Source organism: Platalea leucorodia (genome assembly GCF_965183815.1).
Source record: "Platalea leucorodia genome assembly, chromosome: 6".
NCBI classification, from domain to species: domain Eukaryota; kingdom Metazoa; phylum Chordata; class Aves; order Pelecaniformes; family Threskiornithidae; genus Platalea; species Platalea leucorodia.
In genome coordinates, this window is record NC_138828.1 from 32,269,014 (window position 1) to 32,285,601 (window position 16,588).

Below are 16,588 nucleotides of genomic sequence, written 5' to 3' on the forward strand. Positions count from 1 at the left end.
CTTTGTATTTCTATACCTGAAATTTAATACCACTATCAGATTCTTTTTGTATGGCTAAAAGAAAAATTCACTCTGCATCTATAATAGACTACAATGTTCTGAGGTTTTGTAAATAACACCCCATAATCTTTGTATGGAACTCTTTCTGTATAACAAATCAGATTTGATGTATCAGTGTAGGAATAAAGGAAAAATTGGCCTTCTATTACAGTAATCGACAATGCCACTTCCTTTCCCAGCAGGCAATCAGCAACAGACAACAGTCAATAGCCTAAATTCCAGGGCTTCCAAAAGGAGAGATTTCCAAGTGAGTTACAGTTGGAATCAACTGGAAAATCTGGTTGAAAACAAAAGCTTGGGGGGAAAATCACTAAAGCAAAAGTTTTGCAAAGTAAGAAAAAAACCCCTCCCCTTAATTTCTTAATGGCCCCAAAGCAAATCTCCTCTTCCCCTTGTTATTCACCACCCTATCATCACTCCCCTCTCTCCCCATCATACGTGGAGGTCAAGCTATCAAGTTTTCCTCATTGTGCAATGTATTCGGTATGAAAACCAAGGTTGTCCACATTTATAATATGATCCCACTACAGTGTTCCAGAGCTCTGCAAAAAGAAGTTTCTAAATCTTCCAATTCTTGTTAATACCATTTATGAGGCATATATACCTCTTACATAATATATATATATATATATAAAGGATTATAAGTGTAATATATACACCTACTATATACACACACACACACACTATATATATATATATATAAGGGGTATATATGGGGACTTCAGATAATTTGCTGAGTGGAGCTGAAGGAGAAAGGGTAATTCTTGGTGGATATTAACTATTAAATTTATTACCGAAATAATAAGTGTTTTGCAGAATAACTGAGATAGATACATGCAACAGAAGAAAAATGTCACTGCCATGACTGTCTCCACCTTGGACATGATTAGGACATGAGGGGACTGTGTTTCACTGCAGGTATGTACATTCCATTTTGAAAAAAGAGAAACTGGAATCTGTTTACAGTCAAACAAATTCAAGATAAGATTCTGTGTCAAGGAAGGACTATTAAAAAAGGAGAAATATAAAAGAAATATCTCACATCCTTGATGCAGTGACAAATGTAGGCATAATGCTGAAATGAAAGGAAGTCCTACACCAAAATATAGTAAGACAATATAGTCAGGTGTTCAGATTCAGTGCTTACTTTTACAAAATCGGCAGAGAAAAAAAAACAAACTCGGCCACAATATTCCAGCATCCTGTTTTATGTATCCTCTTCTCGTCTTTGTTATTACAAAAGTTATGCAAAAACATGACTTTGTATTTGACTCACCTGTTTTGTGAGTCAAAACAGGTGTGCAAAATGAAACTGAATCACTGATTCTGGGTCAGATGGACTGAATGTGGTCCTCAAATTACTATAATGCAACTGAAATCAACAAACTAAGACAATGATAAAATTGAGCTTCAGATAAGAATCAGGTGCCAAGCTTGTTCCTGTGTCTTGATATGGAACTGCATATAAAATATGTAAGCAAAGAATAATATAAAGGTAGAATCAGGTGAGGGTTTGGAAGCAAGGGTTAAAAACCAAAAAAACAGTACCTTACCTGGATGGAATTTGGCACAACTCCACTGAAAAGAATTGTGTGATAGTATCTTACAACAAATGAAAATCTAACTCGTATATCCTTTTAGTTCCATTCTCTCTGGTTTGTCAAAGAAGTTATATATCCAAAACCTGCTGTATCTTTAAGTACATAATAGTCTCTCACTTCAAATACATGACAAAATTCTTATTCACACAATATTTTTGTTAGGTAGATAGATAATCAGCTTCCACTGTACAGACAGCAAAAGTAAACCAGAAAGATTCAGAAACAAGTCTGACTCCAAGAAGAGTCAGACAGTCCAAGACTCTGTCTCTATAGTATACTCAAAAAGTTAGGGCAAAATGAACTTCAGGATCCCTCCCAAGCAGGTGGCAGGCTGTAAGTGCCAGACTTTGACGTGACTACATAGGCTGCGAGATTTGTAAAAGAGATGCTTTAATAGAGTTTGTTGCTCTACCTCTTTCCCATGCTAGAGCTCACCCTGCATAGCTGCTTCTCTGCCCTAGGCAGCTGGGTGAAGAGCAGACCTGGGCTAGTGCTATAATTAGCATCTCCTGGTGCTGCCTTCTTATGCCCAAGAGGATTAACTCGGCTCATCAGTGCAGGGCCACAAAGAATCCTGTAGCAGATATAGGAGGAAAATACTGAAGGTCCTGACTATCCACTCCAAGCTCAGGCTATGACACCCCATTGCATTCCCAAGCAAAAAGTGTATTTCTGACTCAGAATGCTCCATGTACTTATTACCAACACGCTTCTCCCTGCTCCGTCGCTAAGAAACAGATTTTGCACACAAGAATACTCACCAAACTCCAAATCATTTACAGTCAAAACAAGACCACAGCATGTTGCCGTGTCTTGTTCTCAATCCAACTATTACCTTGCAGTTCAGCAGCTCTATGAACTCCCACACTTAACGTGCTTCCAGCCTCCCAGAAGCTGCGTTGAAATTTTTTCCTGTGACCTTTTAAAATAAACATTTGCTATTCCTAAGAGATCAGTGATTGAACAGTTTAATGAAAGCATTCACATTTCTGCTTAAAAATGCTTCACTGCAGCTCACAAAGGGCAATGCTGTTGTATAGCTTTTTTTTTTAAGTATACGTAATACTGTTTAAAGATGCCAGAATGACAACAACCTAAGAGACCAGAGGGATTTTTTTTCCTACAAAATGTACAGTAAGATTTATTGCAGAATGAGTTATTACTTCTGCAATGTTCTTTAGCCCAATGCAATGCAACCATCTCTAAGAATTAGCACAGTCCGTTTTTCTATCCTGAGTTGCTCACAGGAGTTTTATGCAAAACTGCGTTTTAATGTGGATTATCAAATTACTGTGACTGCTCACGTTCCCCCTGTGAACAAAGTCTTGTCAAATTGCCCCGTGGCTCAGCGATGCCTGCTCCAGTGGATGGCCAAGTCAAAGACCAAGATTTTTTCAGTGCGTATGATTGGTAGGTCTTTAAAATGCAGCACTTAGAGTACTGTGTTTTTCAATGTGCTTTTCAATGGGCTTTTCCCAAGATGTGTTTGCATAATTTTCCTTTGAGTTTTCTTCCCCAGTTTACTAAACCCTAAAACGAACCACTAAGTCATAAAAGGTTAACAGGAAAAAAAGAATTAAAACGACAGCTTGAAGTATAAAAACAATGTAAAGCATAACCTATATACAGCCAATGGGTTATTTCTAAAATACATGCACCAATACTTTGATTTTTGTCACCACTGTAAGGTGGTTATTTCTGGAAATATAGTTACATCAGGCAAAGGGCTGTGCCATAGTATAGGCAGATATCAGAAAATATTTTTGCAAATAGCTCACCTAGTGCTCTTTAATCTAAACCTTAAATTAGCTTTGTTGTTTTCATACTGGGCCCTTTCTTTAACATAAAGTTTAAGCTCTGCTAATCCAAGTGACATTAAAGAAGCAGATGCATCTCATACAGATTGGGACAAAAACATTTCTTATTAATGTTCTATTAGGATATAAAGCTGTGTCTTCAAAAGAAAAAAACAGCACAGTTTCAGACAGTTCTAAAAACTGGTGTTTCACCCAATTTTTAATTAAGTTTTAAAATATATTTTTATATATAGTGGAGGTCTGGTTCCTCCACTATTCCAAACTTTTCTCTTCATCATCTCTAATATTTAAACTACAGTTTAGAAGTCATTTGTACTTTAGAAATCATCCTGGTCCTGCAAAGCTGCACATCATTATTTAAGCGTGTATACGGTGAGTAAACCCACAGGCTGGTAAAAATTAGGTAGGTGTCTATGATTCTGGTGATGATGGCATCATAGCTAGTTAAATAATGACTAAGTAAAAGTATAGAAAATTATGTTCAGTATAGCGATGTACTGAATGGTTGTTTGAAAGCTTGTCCATTTTTTTCTCACAAAAAAGGTAAGGTATGAACACTCTGTATTACCTTTGCCTATCATATCTTTATGTCACGATGTGCCACTGCTTTCCAAAGAGTTCTCTGCTAAGTCTTTGTTACTGTATCTTAATTCTGAAATGTGAATTTTGTGTTTCACAATACACTTTTACATGTAATATTTCTCAGCAGGGGCCCTATATTGGTTTGCAGATTCAAAATGCATAAAATAGATTTAACCTTTAAAAAGCACCAAAAATCACAAGTTACCATGTTGTTATAATATATATGTAGGCTTCAAAAATATACCCATTTCTCAGATAATCAGCTAGAAAACTATTTGACAGCACTTCTTAAAAATGATCTTTTGGGCTTCAAATTTAAGATTTGTACTTTGAAATGTTCTGGCTGTGTCTTGCAACTTGGAAACTTGAATTCTCCTTTCTCCAATTCATGTTCTACAGAAGTTTATTGGGGTAAATAGTTGCATTGGTATAAATGGTGCAAGTTAGTGAGGGAAAGGATGATTTGTATGATCAAGGTCGCTGATTTGCATAAACCAAGCTGCCAAGGCAGCAGCTTTTGGTGACATAGAAGAAATACAGTATTTCTTTTAAAATTCTTTTACTCTGCAATTGGGTGTAATGATCAAACAATTTAATGGACATACTGCCATTTTACTTTAAGTGCTTCATCTTTATTGCATTTGGCTCCAACCCTGCATTCTTTTTGACCAAAATATTTCTTAGGTTAGACCAGTGCTTTATGGACAGCATTTTTTTTAATTATTATTTTTTTAAAGATGAACTAATTTACAGTAGCCCAAGGTGGAGGAGGAAAGGGTTCTTTCTACATGTTCTATTTTTATTTTTCTCTATTTTTTAATTAGGTCCTCTTTGCATGGTTTTTGTACTGAGGCATTCATCTGCTCCTGCTGCTTATTCTTTCACCTGAAGTCATAATCTTCTGTGATATCAAACTGGCTGCTGCAGAGGAAATTATGATGTGACATACAGAAAATTATGACCATGCGTGGGGAAAAAACAGCAGGAGTAGAACTCCAAAGGAAGAAAGGTCCTGCTTACAGGTTTTCTCTCCTCTTATTAAGAAAATAGAAAGAGAAAATACTCAAAAAACACTGTTAGGGGCAAACCATTAGCTACTGTAAACCACGTTATCTATGTAGACATTAGGAAAAACACTGCCACTTACATAAACTGGGAGTTTACAATTTTTTTTTCCTGTCTGACCACTGTGAAGATAAAACTTTTAATGCAATGCTGTCATTCAGTTTTAACACTTGACCCTACTTTTTATCTTGAATCTGTGTATGCTTTTAAATCACTGGATTCTGGACCCTGTCAGTTCTTTGACGGCAAGACTGCAGACTACAACCCTGTTACAGACCACACAGCAGCACTGCACTAATTTTAATTTTTCAAGGAAAGTAAGCTTCATGTAATTATATTGCACTATTATTGTTTGCTGCTTTTTCCATGTCTGCTGTGCACTTGTCTACAAGGGACAGGACACAGCAATACGGTATTTTGAGATTCATGTTTTAATAATTTGAAAGATATTTTTGGGGATTGCTCTATCTTGTACTGAAATTTCCTTTCCCTTTATTTAATTCCTTCAGGAATTATAAGACTCGGATTACCAGAAGTACAGTTTTGTTTTATTTGCTTATTGATTAAAATCAATCAATATAGCCTTAAAAATTTTTGCTTTATGAAGAAAAAATAATCTTGAATTAGTCATGCTTGCTTCAGAGATAAACAGAACAGTCTTGTAATCAGTTCATCTTAAATTGCTGGCAATTATCCTTAGCCCTAACTCCAGCTGCATTGAGGGTATTGTCTCATAAGTTATTCTTTTAGAAATTATTCCTAAAATAGTAAATATGTAAACAGTAAACTAGAAATGCTAACAGAATGCTGTCTTTTAAAATAGTGCTTTCAAGGACTTAAAATATGTAGCATTAATCTTCTTCGACAAAACTGTTGCCCCAGCATATTTGCTGGCTAATGACAACTGATGCAGCAGCGTACTGGCCCTCTTATGCAACTGATTTATTCTAACAAATACAATTTTAAAATGTTGTATCCAAATGGAGATCTAGGGGCATTTTTGGTAGACTCCTTATGATATGTTCAATGTGTGGACCACAGGATATCGCTGCCAACAAGCCCTAATCTTTCTTCTGAGTATTGTGGGATTTCTTTTGTCTAAAGAGTCAGGAGTTTGGCAGAAGGTTTGAAGGGGACGGGTAAATGTGCCAGTATCACAGTCTCCTTAATGTTATGCTAAGGCAGCAGTCAAATGCAAGCCAGAATCAACTCCACAACTTAAATGCAATAAAATTTGCTTATTTTTCATATTCCTCTTATGTCAGATATCTATGAGAAAAATCATGTGTTTCTAATTTCAGACAAAAGAACAGTGATGAGTTTACTGTTCAAGACTTTTCAATACTTCACTTCCAGTCAAATTCTACTAGTGGACCTGAGATTTCAATATAATAGCAGAAATGTTTTTATCAGCAACAAGACATAAAATACTACTAGTCTCAGTATTGGCAGGTGACTTGTTCTGGATTCCAAGGAGATTTTAGTTTTAAAATGTAATTTCCACTGCTGAATTCTAGTTGAAAATAAAGAAGCCAAGCAGTATGAAAAAGTTCTACTAGAGATATAAAAGTCAGTTAAAGGCCCTCAAAGCTGAATGTAGCACTTCCCTCTGCCTCCCTTTCCGTGTGCAATATGCTTACAGCAGATTCCTCAGTTGATTTTATAACTCTATGCAACTCCTTAGTAATTCCATTGCAGTCAAACAAATTACTCTAGGTTTATGAGAGAATAAGTCAGAGCTGAAGCCAGCCTATGCTTATTTCTTCATACAGCATGAAATAAATCATGGAATCCAATTATACGGTAAAGCATCAGGCAGTTTTTCTACACTGGTAAACAGGTATTTATAGCACCTCATGCTATTAACAGAATAAACCTGCACACAGCAATTAATTTAGAATTTTTATTCCCAGGCCTGGAGTGCAATGTTGTGTCTCAGCTTCAAACTCTTGAAGAACAAGGGTGTGAACTGCGCATGGCATGGTCACATTCCGGTGCAGAACAGGGGTGTTGTGCTGCTGAAAGGAGCTTGGCAAGAGGCTTAGCCTGGTATTGTCTGAGAGCGGTACTGCTGGCTGAAGGAGCTCGAAGGAGCCGTGGGTCTCCACCAAAGCAGCCAGAGGAGCAGTCTCGGAAAGTGTGTAACCCATGGGGATTTGGAGTAGGTTGGGAAAAGACAAAGAAGCAAAAAACTAAACCAAACCAAAAAAACCCACCATAAAGCATATTTGTGCATCCTACCAGGCCCTGGGAAGAAAGAAAATTATTCAGAGAAGTGAGAAAGTAACAAGTGGCCCTGGCATTTAGGAAAAGCTGGGGTGAGTCTTGGGTTTGGGGTCAGGGCTATCCTTGCCCCAAATCATGAAGCCTAGGGGACATGAGAGGACTTGGTCTTCTAAAGCAACGCCAAGCAGCAGCATGCGGGCTGTTGGGCTGTTGCTTGTTAGTGTGCAGCCTGCACGGAGGAGCTGTCCTGTAGAAAATTCTTGTATCTGAAAGGCTGTAGGATATAGCCTGAGAAAGACCAGTAAAGTGTTTTGTTCTAGGAAATCTTACGTCCTTAGCAGAAGGCAACCCATCGATTTGACTGGAGGGCAACTAGCAATGCACGAGGACTGCACTCAAGAGTGGTGTCAAGATGTGGGTGATAAGCTGGACACTCTCTCAGGTAAGTGACTTTTTTCAGGGAAATGTGAATGCTGTTGTAGATAGGGTATTCAAGGCATCCACCCTGACTCCTCAGGCTGTTCTGCTGGCTGGACAACTAACCAGACACACTGCAGTCTCAGGATCAAGGAGGCTCAAAGGCCATTTGTTCATACACGCTGACACCTCATGTGATAGGAACACAGCTTTGTTATTGCTAATGCTAACCATCTTGCTATTATCTGTAGCTTTACTTAACTCTTTCCTTACTGCCTTTTATCAAATACTTAGGCTGCAACTTCCTCTGGTGGGTATGGTCTCTTGATTATATTACTGTACAAACAGTATAAAACCCCTCTAAACAGAGTCCTGGTCCCCTGGCTGGGACATTCATGAGCTTCACTGCATTAAGGGATAGATTTTACTAATATAGTTCTTTGCCAATAATGCCCAATTTCTGTTTCTGAGAGTTGCACAGTATTCATTATACATGAACACAACAAATGTAACTGAATTTAGGTGGTTTGCATGTTGTATGTTAACTCTATGCTGTTATTGCACTGCATGAAATGCTGTATAAAACCAGATGTCTGTGTAGCTATCATGTAAACAATTACAAGGCTTGGCCCATGCGATATATGTATGGCGCAGTGTTGCAAAAATCTATAGAAGTGGATCTGAGCGTACAACAAAATTACATCCTACATTATTATTTAAGAAGCTATGACTATATAATTAGGCTGTATTAAAACACAAAGTTAAAAGGAGAATGATGGCTGCAAGCTTAACAAAAAAAAAAACCCAACCAAACACTTACTTCCCAATTACGCATAAGCAATGCTTAGCAAGATGCTAACAGATTCTCTCTTCTGTTTTCCATGGTAATTCAGTTGATGTTTTCTACCATCGCTGATTTAGTGACAGTTGATATTTCTAGTCGGGTAATGCCTACTTTTCTAAATAAAGTAGAATAAGCTAGACGCTTTGGCCATGTCTTTGTTTTCTGAGGAGCTTGAAAGCAACAACACGTGATTGTGCAGTTATCTATAAATATGAACAATTTCAAATATCTTAAAAGGCAAAGTGAAAAAGACATGAAAAGGGAGGTTGAATTGAAAGGAGAAGAGTGAGTTACGTATCTTGTGTTGTTCACTTATTATTACTGAAATTCTAAAAGCTTTTCTTCCTGATAAGGAATTCTTTTTAGTTTTCATAAACATTAGGAGAATTCCAAGTTTTTGCCTTTCCTACTTTGTTTAGCTTTGAAGTATGAAGAAATAGCTCAGTCCTTAAGCAAAGTTTGAATCCTTAACTTGCTTTTAAGGTAGCAGCAAGATCTAGTGAATAAAGCAGGATTTCTTTCCAAGTCTGCTCATGACCTCCTTTAAGACCCTGGAAACACCTTCCATCTCTTATCTTTTTTTTTTAATTTCCTTGTTGCCTGTGCCTTCTACATTGACTGTAAATTAAGCAGGTGTCTCTGAGCTTGTTGGAATATGAGCAATATGTAAACTTTAAAGACTGTTAATGAAATGCTGGAGGGGAAGAAAGTAGGGAATCAGAAAAAAATCTGCTTTGTTTCTTAGATTTTATTTTCTTTATGCCTGTACTGACTGAATTCTGATCTACTTATTCTGCTTATTCAAATAATCTTCCTGGAAAAAACAGGAAGAGGAAAAACCTTTGCACTGCAGAAAATAAGCAGGACTTATCATACCTATACTCTTTAAAACAAACAGAAAATCAGGCCTCATACCTTCATCTTAAAGGGAAAAATTGCAAATCTATGGCAATGGGGTTTTGGTTCTTTTTATCCCCCTCTCCCGCCATGTGGGCTTCTGTTAAGTTTTGGCTTAAGTCATGAGAATTTTGCCACTTGTTTCAGCAGAGTTAATATTTAGAATGTAAATTTTCTAAAGAGTAATAGCCTGAGAATGAGAATTCATTTTTTTTTGTATCATCTCTCGAATGGCTCTTTCGGATGCTCTAGGAAGATTTCCTCATCATTCTGATTCCATTTAGGCCAGCTATAAAATAAGTAAATTAGAATAATATTGTTTAACAGCCTCCTAAGAACATTCATGATTAATTGCTGATGAGCACTAAATATTACTGTGAAAGTATGTGTTGGCATGCATATGGTATGCTTAGTTTCTAGCTGATGCAATACTTGTGCTGCAGAGGCTTGGAAAAAATACTGCATCATCAAGGACTTCTAACCTAAAAATGCTATAGTTTTCTAAGACTCCAACATGCCTTAGAGAGGACAGATCTAAAGGTAAAATACCATTACCGTACAATTAAAAACCAGAATTTTAATCCTCTGTAAGGTGTTATAAACAATCAGTTTTCAAGCAACAAGTTAAAGCCTCTGGTCTCAATTTCATGATATTGCTTTGGAAACAGCTTAGTAGGTGGCATTTGCATTTGGTAGGATCTAGTACAATGAAAAGTGAAAGATTGTGGTAAGATGCTGCCTAGCTGCATGAATCAGGGTGACCTTCATAAAAATGATTAGCCAGTAGTGTGCCATTATCAACACCAGTTGTGTTCTAGGATTCTGCTGGTTTTCCATATGGTACTGAAAAAGGTTATGCCATTTTCTGAAGAAAACTGAATTTGACTTCTTTCCAGTATGTTTAATTCTTAAGCGTCTGGTTTTCTGCTTTAGATCCTGAAATTAACCTCATCTCCTGAGAGGAGATGTATGTAACTGTACAATTGAGTAGTTTCTTATTTTTGTACTTAGCCTTTCTTAGCAGATCTCTGCAAGAGGTCTGTACATCCTTATAGGATGGGCAGCTGGTTATACAGAATTTATAGCACATGTAGGATCTTTCTAACAAGAAGTAGTATAATGTTCATGGTCTGGTGTTACGGCTGGGATCAAGAGAGATCTGGGTCTATGTGAAAGGCCACATTGCTGAAATTCAGCGAGCAGTCTTGCCATCAATACAAGTAAGACTGAGTAGATGACAAAGAAATGTACAGGTTGGGAAATGAGAAAAGGATCCAGTAAATTCCTGCAGAAAAAGGTAGATAAGCAGTTGTCAGAGGACAGCCTTTATGGAACGAGTTGGCATTTTTAGTTTTTTTCCAATTCTATAGCTGTTTATATCATGAAGTATGGTTGCTGAGAACACATACCCAGGCTGGTGGTTTCATGAAGAAACAAGGTTGTGGATGGGTCCAAAAAGCAATAGCTTTGAGATTCCCCAAGGAGGTCTCTAAACACTACCATTAATATGAATATTATGGAAAGGCAGAATGGGAAATTTTTCACTTCCCTTTCAAGATATATGGAGAGCTTATTTCCCTTTGATAGCTTTCAGAATATGTGGATGCTCTAAACAGCAAGAAGGAATTATTTTCCAATGGGTAAGAGTCTAATCTAATCTCAACTGAAGTCAATCAGAATGACTCGCTCTAGTCTGTATGGCTACTGCATCAGGCTCTAAATATCCTAGCCTTTCACATCCTCTTATAATTACCACTTTTATAGTATAATTATGGTGGCTTCTATAGTGTGCTCAATGCTATATAAAACCACAGGAAAATAGTTTGTCAATCAGTTCAAAACTGAAGTGTGTAACTAACTACCTGTGGAAAGATCACCGAGATTAAGATAGCATGTGCATCACAAACTTAATGATAAAAAATACTGTGAGGCTATAACCTGCTACTATTTTAATATAGCATCATCTTCCATTAAAATTCTTGACTAAAATTTATCTAGTTGGTCTGATCTTTCATCTATACAAACTGCATTGGTGTGTGGGGTGTCAGAGCCGGACAGAGACCCGGCTACAGACAGGTTTTGTCTTTCTCCCACATTCTCATGTGGGTCTTGCAAGAAAGTAGGCCTAACTTGAAAACTGTGGTCTCAGTCTCCCTGTCCCCCAAGCACTCAATCTGCCACATGATTCAAGTCACCAGAGTCTTCCCAGTCTATTGGGAAAGAAGCCAGCAGAGAGAGATGAGGCATATACTAGCCATCAGGCTGCTCATGAAGTGATCCCAAGCTGCAATTTGGATAATGCTGTTCTTTAATTTAATATTGCAACTGCCAGAGCTGATGGTAGCAAATCATTTTTAGGCTTTAACTACAGCAGAATTAACCATTCTGCTCTGACTTAAGACATTGCTTTTTGTAGCAAGAACCATATTATGTTAAACATAACCTTTCCTGAATAATGGAGACGAGATCTTCATGTTGCATGTGCAACCAAGGTGCAGGGGGAACGTAGAAGGGTTTTGGAGATATGCCCTATTAGCCTGTAACATCTGTACATCTGCAATAGCCCTAAATGTAAACCCTTACTTTAGTAAGTTTGTTAACTTACTAAAGAAACAGCAGTGGGGAGAATGGCAGGGGGGATGGAAAGAAAGACAGTAGAAAAGTAGCTGTAGTTTGATTCATGGATAAAGACTGGTGAAGCAGCTAGAAGGATAGGTCTTATGCTCTGACTGGACAATGCCTAAGAAATTAGCTTTGATTATAAGTGAAAAAACATAACTGGTGGTTAAAAGGAATGAGTGGGCTAGGAGCTTTGCATCTAGTAATACAGTTCAGACAAAATTCTGTCCCTTAGTGAGGCTGAAGAATCCGTTGTCTGGGGATACGGAAGTACAAGCAGCTGTACTTGGTACAGGCTGCAGATATAGTGGGGGAGAAAGCAGGAGGGAGAGGAGGAGAGATCACGTCTCCATTTCTTTGCTTTGTACTTTCTGCTTTGACAAAAATTTGGGGGCCGAGGTGTATGTGACGTTTACTAGATAAAGCATGTAGAACAATTACAGGCTGTACAGGAACACACAGTAATGTATCTGTTCTTAAATTGTAGGACAGCACTAAACAGTCTGCATACTGTGATTAGTTAAATTCATTGCATCTGACTTAAAATCTTTTTGGCTGCCTCAATTGTTTCTTTCATTTCTGCATACAAGAGGAAGGCTGGGAGACTAGAAGCCTCATCAGTACTAACAAAGCTTCCTTCTACTCTGCTTTGCAATTATATTTGCCTGTATTCTTGATGTTCAGGGACTCACATAAAGCAGATCTCTTCACAACTTAAATACTTTAAAAAGGGTGCTCTCAAGGCTGCTTGGGATAAATTTGACCTATTTTTTCCTCTTTAACGGTTTATGAAATGCATTTAATTCTTTGTATTTTCTTCCATGCTCAAATGGTGATTCAGTATTATTTTAGGGGGCTAACACTGATGAGCGGCCAGACAATAACATTGTGCATGTGTACCTCAAACTTTTAGAGAAGAAAATCTGTCAGTAAGTCAACAGGTTTTCATTTCATGTTTTCTGTGAGGAGATGAACCTGTTCAGTAAGGTCTCTGGCCAGCAAGTGTGTAATTCCTCTTTCTTCCAGCACTGGGACTTAGCCATGAATTACCTTTCCACAGCAGCCATGTTCCAGGAGTAGCCCCTTCTGAACTTACATGGAAATGGTCTTGCCTTCATGCAGCAACTCTGGCATCTGTGAACTCCAAGAAACCACTGCCATTTTCATTTAATCAAGAAAAAAATTCAGGCAATCCTTCTCCTCAGCAAGGTCACTTGTAAGGGGCCTTCCCTGTAGGAAAAGCCATTTATCCCACAACTTTCATCCTGTGCCATGCAGACTTCTCTCAAAAATAGAGACCTGATTAACTCTTTTTCACACAAACTGTCACTAAACAAAGTGATGCATGCTTGCTGGGATGAAATACAGGATAATTGAGGCCTTCAATAAATAGAAATGTTGCTATGAGCCATTCAATATGGGCTTGATTTCATAATTTCAGCCTATTGTTGATTTAGGACTTAAAGACCTTCCTCATTACTGCATGTTATAATTACATGGGCAGTAGAAGTGAAAAAACTCTCATGTATATGGTAAAATGTAGTTACTGATGTATTTTATGTTCCTATATGAGTCCAAATTATCAGAAGGGTAACACCTGCTTTTGTCTCAACAGAAAAAAAACAAACAAACTATCAATACATAACAACATTTCTTATCAGAACTATTGGCCTCCACACCTTGTCTCTGTTATATTTTAAAGCCCTTCGTTAGGGAAAAATAATAGTCATAAATGAAAATATATTAAATTTCATGTAATAAGCATGTTGAAAGTATTTGTCCTAAATAAGAATTTAGGATAGGGTACCTAACTACATAATCATTGCACAATAAGGTAACATACAAAATAAAGCAAATAGGGTGGATGTGATAAATAAGCACTGTAAATAGCCTCTTCCACTCAGATCCAAGATGCTTATCTTGATTTTTGTGACATTTTATTACACTTTATTCATTAATCCTATTCAAATACACAGGGAAGGTAGCAACTGTCCTCCCACAGGAGCACAGCAACACACGGCATACAGAACACATCACTGCCTACTATAGATTTTATCAGTGCCGGCTTTGCTCCACAGAAGGGCAACACAAGGCATGTAATACAGCTTTTCCATACTGGATAAATCCTGCACTGTAAAAGCCAGCAGTAGTCCACAATACCTGATACTACAAAACCATTTTTGTGTGTCCTTATTGTATTTCATGAAAAAATGTGGGTTGAACAACGACATGAATAGTTATGTAGATTTTACTTATATGAAATAAACTAGTGACACCTGGGAGTGAGCTTGATATCACACATGACCCTGAAATAAAATAAAGTAAATAAATTATGTTATAGAAAGCTCAACAGCTTCTACTTGAAGTTTCCATGGGGAAGCAGCTGTTCAGTTGATTGGTCACCTTAAAGAAAATTCTAAATGAGAGAATTACGCATTAATGTCCTTAAGCAGTAGTTGTCTGTAAATGGAAATGCCAGCATGGAAAATCTGATTAACTTCCCTGAGGTCAAAGGCAAGGTAATTTAAAACAATATAAAATGTAAATTTCCTAACAAGGATGAAAAAAAGTAGCAAGGAGAAAGGTTACTAATAATTCAGGTTTTTTTCAACAGACAGTATTCAGAACAGCAAAACTTTTAGTAAATGCAATACATAGTACAAAGAAAATTTCTTGCCATATGAAATAAGGCACTAAAACTCAAAATGCTTTTACAATTTCATCTCGCTTCCCATCTGCAGACATCCATAGGCTTCTAATTCCTTCATGTGCATAGAAAGATGTTCCTGGTGTCTCTGCTTCTGTACTGTATTTATCATGCACTGGCTTGTATCAAAATATTTAAAGTAAGGAATAATGAGGCTGCATTTTCAAAACACTGCAACCACTGGTTTGGTTTTGCAAATGACATATCCATGCATGTAATCAACACATGGAGTCACAATTGCATTTCAAAACTCAATTGCTTGGCAGTGCAAAATTTATTGTCCCCACAAAAAGCTAAAAAACCTCACCAACCTCTCCCCCCCATAACCCCTGACTACCAAAAATAGAAATATGTAATCTTGTAGCAATTGATTGGCCACATAAGAATTCTGAGAATCAGCAAGATAGCTCAGGCATAATTTCAGCCACATATGTGGCTCTGTACAGCTTTGAGACTGGTAGAATATGAATATTCCCTTCTGACTCTGTCTATTCCCTTCTGAGACATTCTATTTGAGGAAAAATTAACTGTTCAGGCCTCTGTGTATGTAGCACCTGCTCTTTGAAAACCTAGCTCGTTATGTTTTTTTAAAAAAAAACACGGTCACAAATCTTTTCTATTCTTATATCCAGTTGAATCACAATATTGAAACAGTTTTTTTAAACTTTCTGTCACAAAAGCATAATGCAAATGTGACATTCAATTGTCCCATATAATGAGAAGAGTCATGTGGTAAATAAAAATCAAGAAAAGAGGAAAATGACCCCCCAGTACACAATGTGCGGAACACCAAAACATTCCCTTCCCTCCTACAAGAGCATCTACAAAATATGGCATATTTCAACACTCACGGCTATCGTAGCATATATTGCCCAGGGCACGTCCTGTTTGAAGCAATACTTCCTGGTCTTTGCAGTTTAACAGCTGCACCAAAGGAGGGATCAACCCCGCATCCACACATGGGTTCCGCATAAATTCTGCAAATAATGCAAAGCCTGTTAAAGCAAGCCGGCGGTTTTCAGTTTCATCCATTCTAGTTACACTGGCATTGCAACTGGGGCTTTTGTGAGAATAAACGTCTGCATAGACAAACAATGTAAGTAAGTTCTCATGCAAGTTTCTAGAAAATAAGCCTAAGTCAGGATTTGGGCTTATGTCTTTTCTATTATTTGTTAATTTAGAAGGAATTAAGAGTATTTAATTGACTTCCATGGAAACTAATTTAACATAGCTCAGACTGAGCATGTTTTTAGCGTCATAAAGAACTGCTGAAAAGAACAGTGAATTCGCAACCTTTTTCTCCACCCCAACAAATTCAACATAAATTAAAATTAGTAAATAACGCAAAAGATAACTTAAAACTAGTATTCATACTTCAAAGTAAGCAGCATTTTTTACTCTCTATTCCCTTAATTAGAACTCTTGAAAAGCTTTTGCTTTAAAAAAATTTAAAAAAAGGAATTAAAGCTAAGTAACAGGCTCTTGATTTGGAAGGTAAGGAAAAGAAAAAGAAAGAATGAGAAATACAAGAGAGATTATGTGAGCCTAAAGGGCTGTACCTTTCCACAGTCTAACTGATTCCCACCATGGGAGGAAAGCTAGAGGACCCATCCACTGGGAAGCTCTCTGCCTTTCTGTCCTTCCTTCCTGCTATGTCCCCCAGTCCCAGAGAACCAAAGTATTATTTCACATCCGTGCTAGCCATAGAGAATTATCCCGGTGTCAGAGAGATAAAGGACTGGTCTCCAGAGGG

General features: G+C 37.4%; 1 protein-coding gene across 2 annotated transcripts in view; it reads right to left on the bottom strand.

Annotated features, from left to right (window-relative positions):
• The window catches only part of RAP1GDS1 (Rap1 GTPase-GDP dissociation stimulator 1), a 102,726-nt gene that overhangs the window by 26,350 nt on the left and 59,788 nt on the right, over positions 1-16,588 (bottom strand). For both annotated transcript variants that reach the window (XM_082316572.1, XM_082316571.1), the window contains exon 4: positions 15,687-15,812. In XM_082316572.1, coding sequence (XP_082172698.1) covers positions 15,687-15,812 — 126 coding nt within the window. The remainder of the gene's footprint in view (positions 1-15,686; positions 15,813-16,588) is intronic.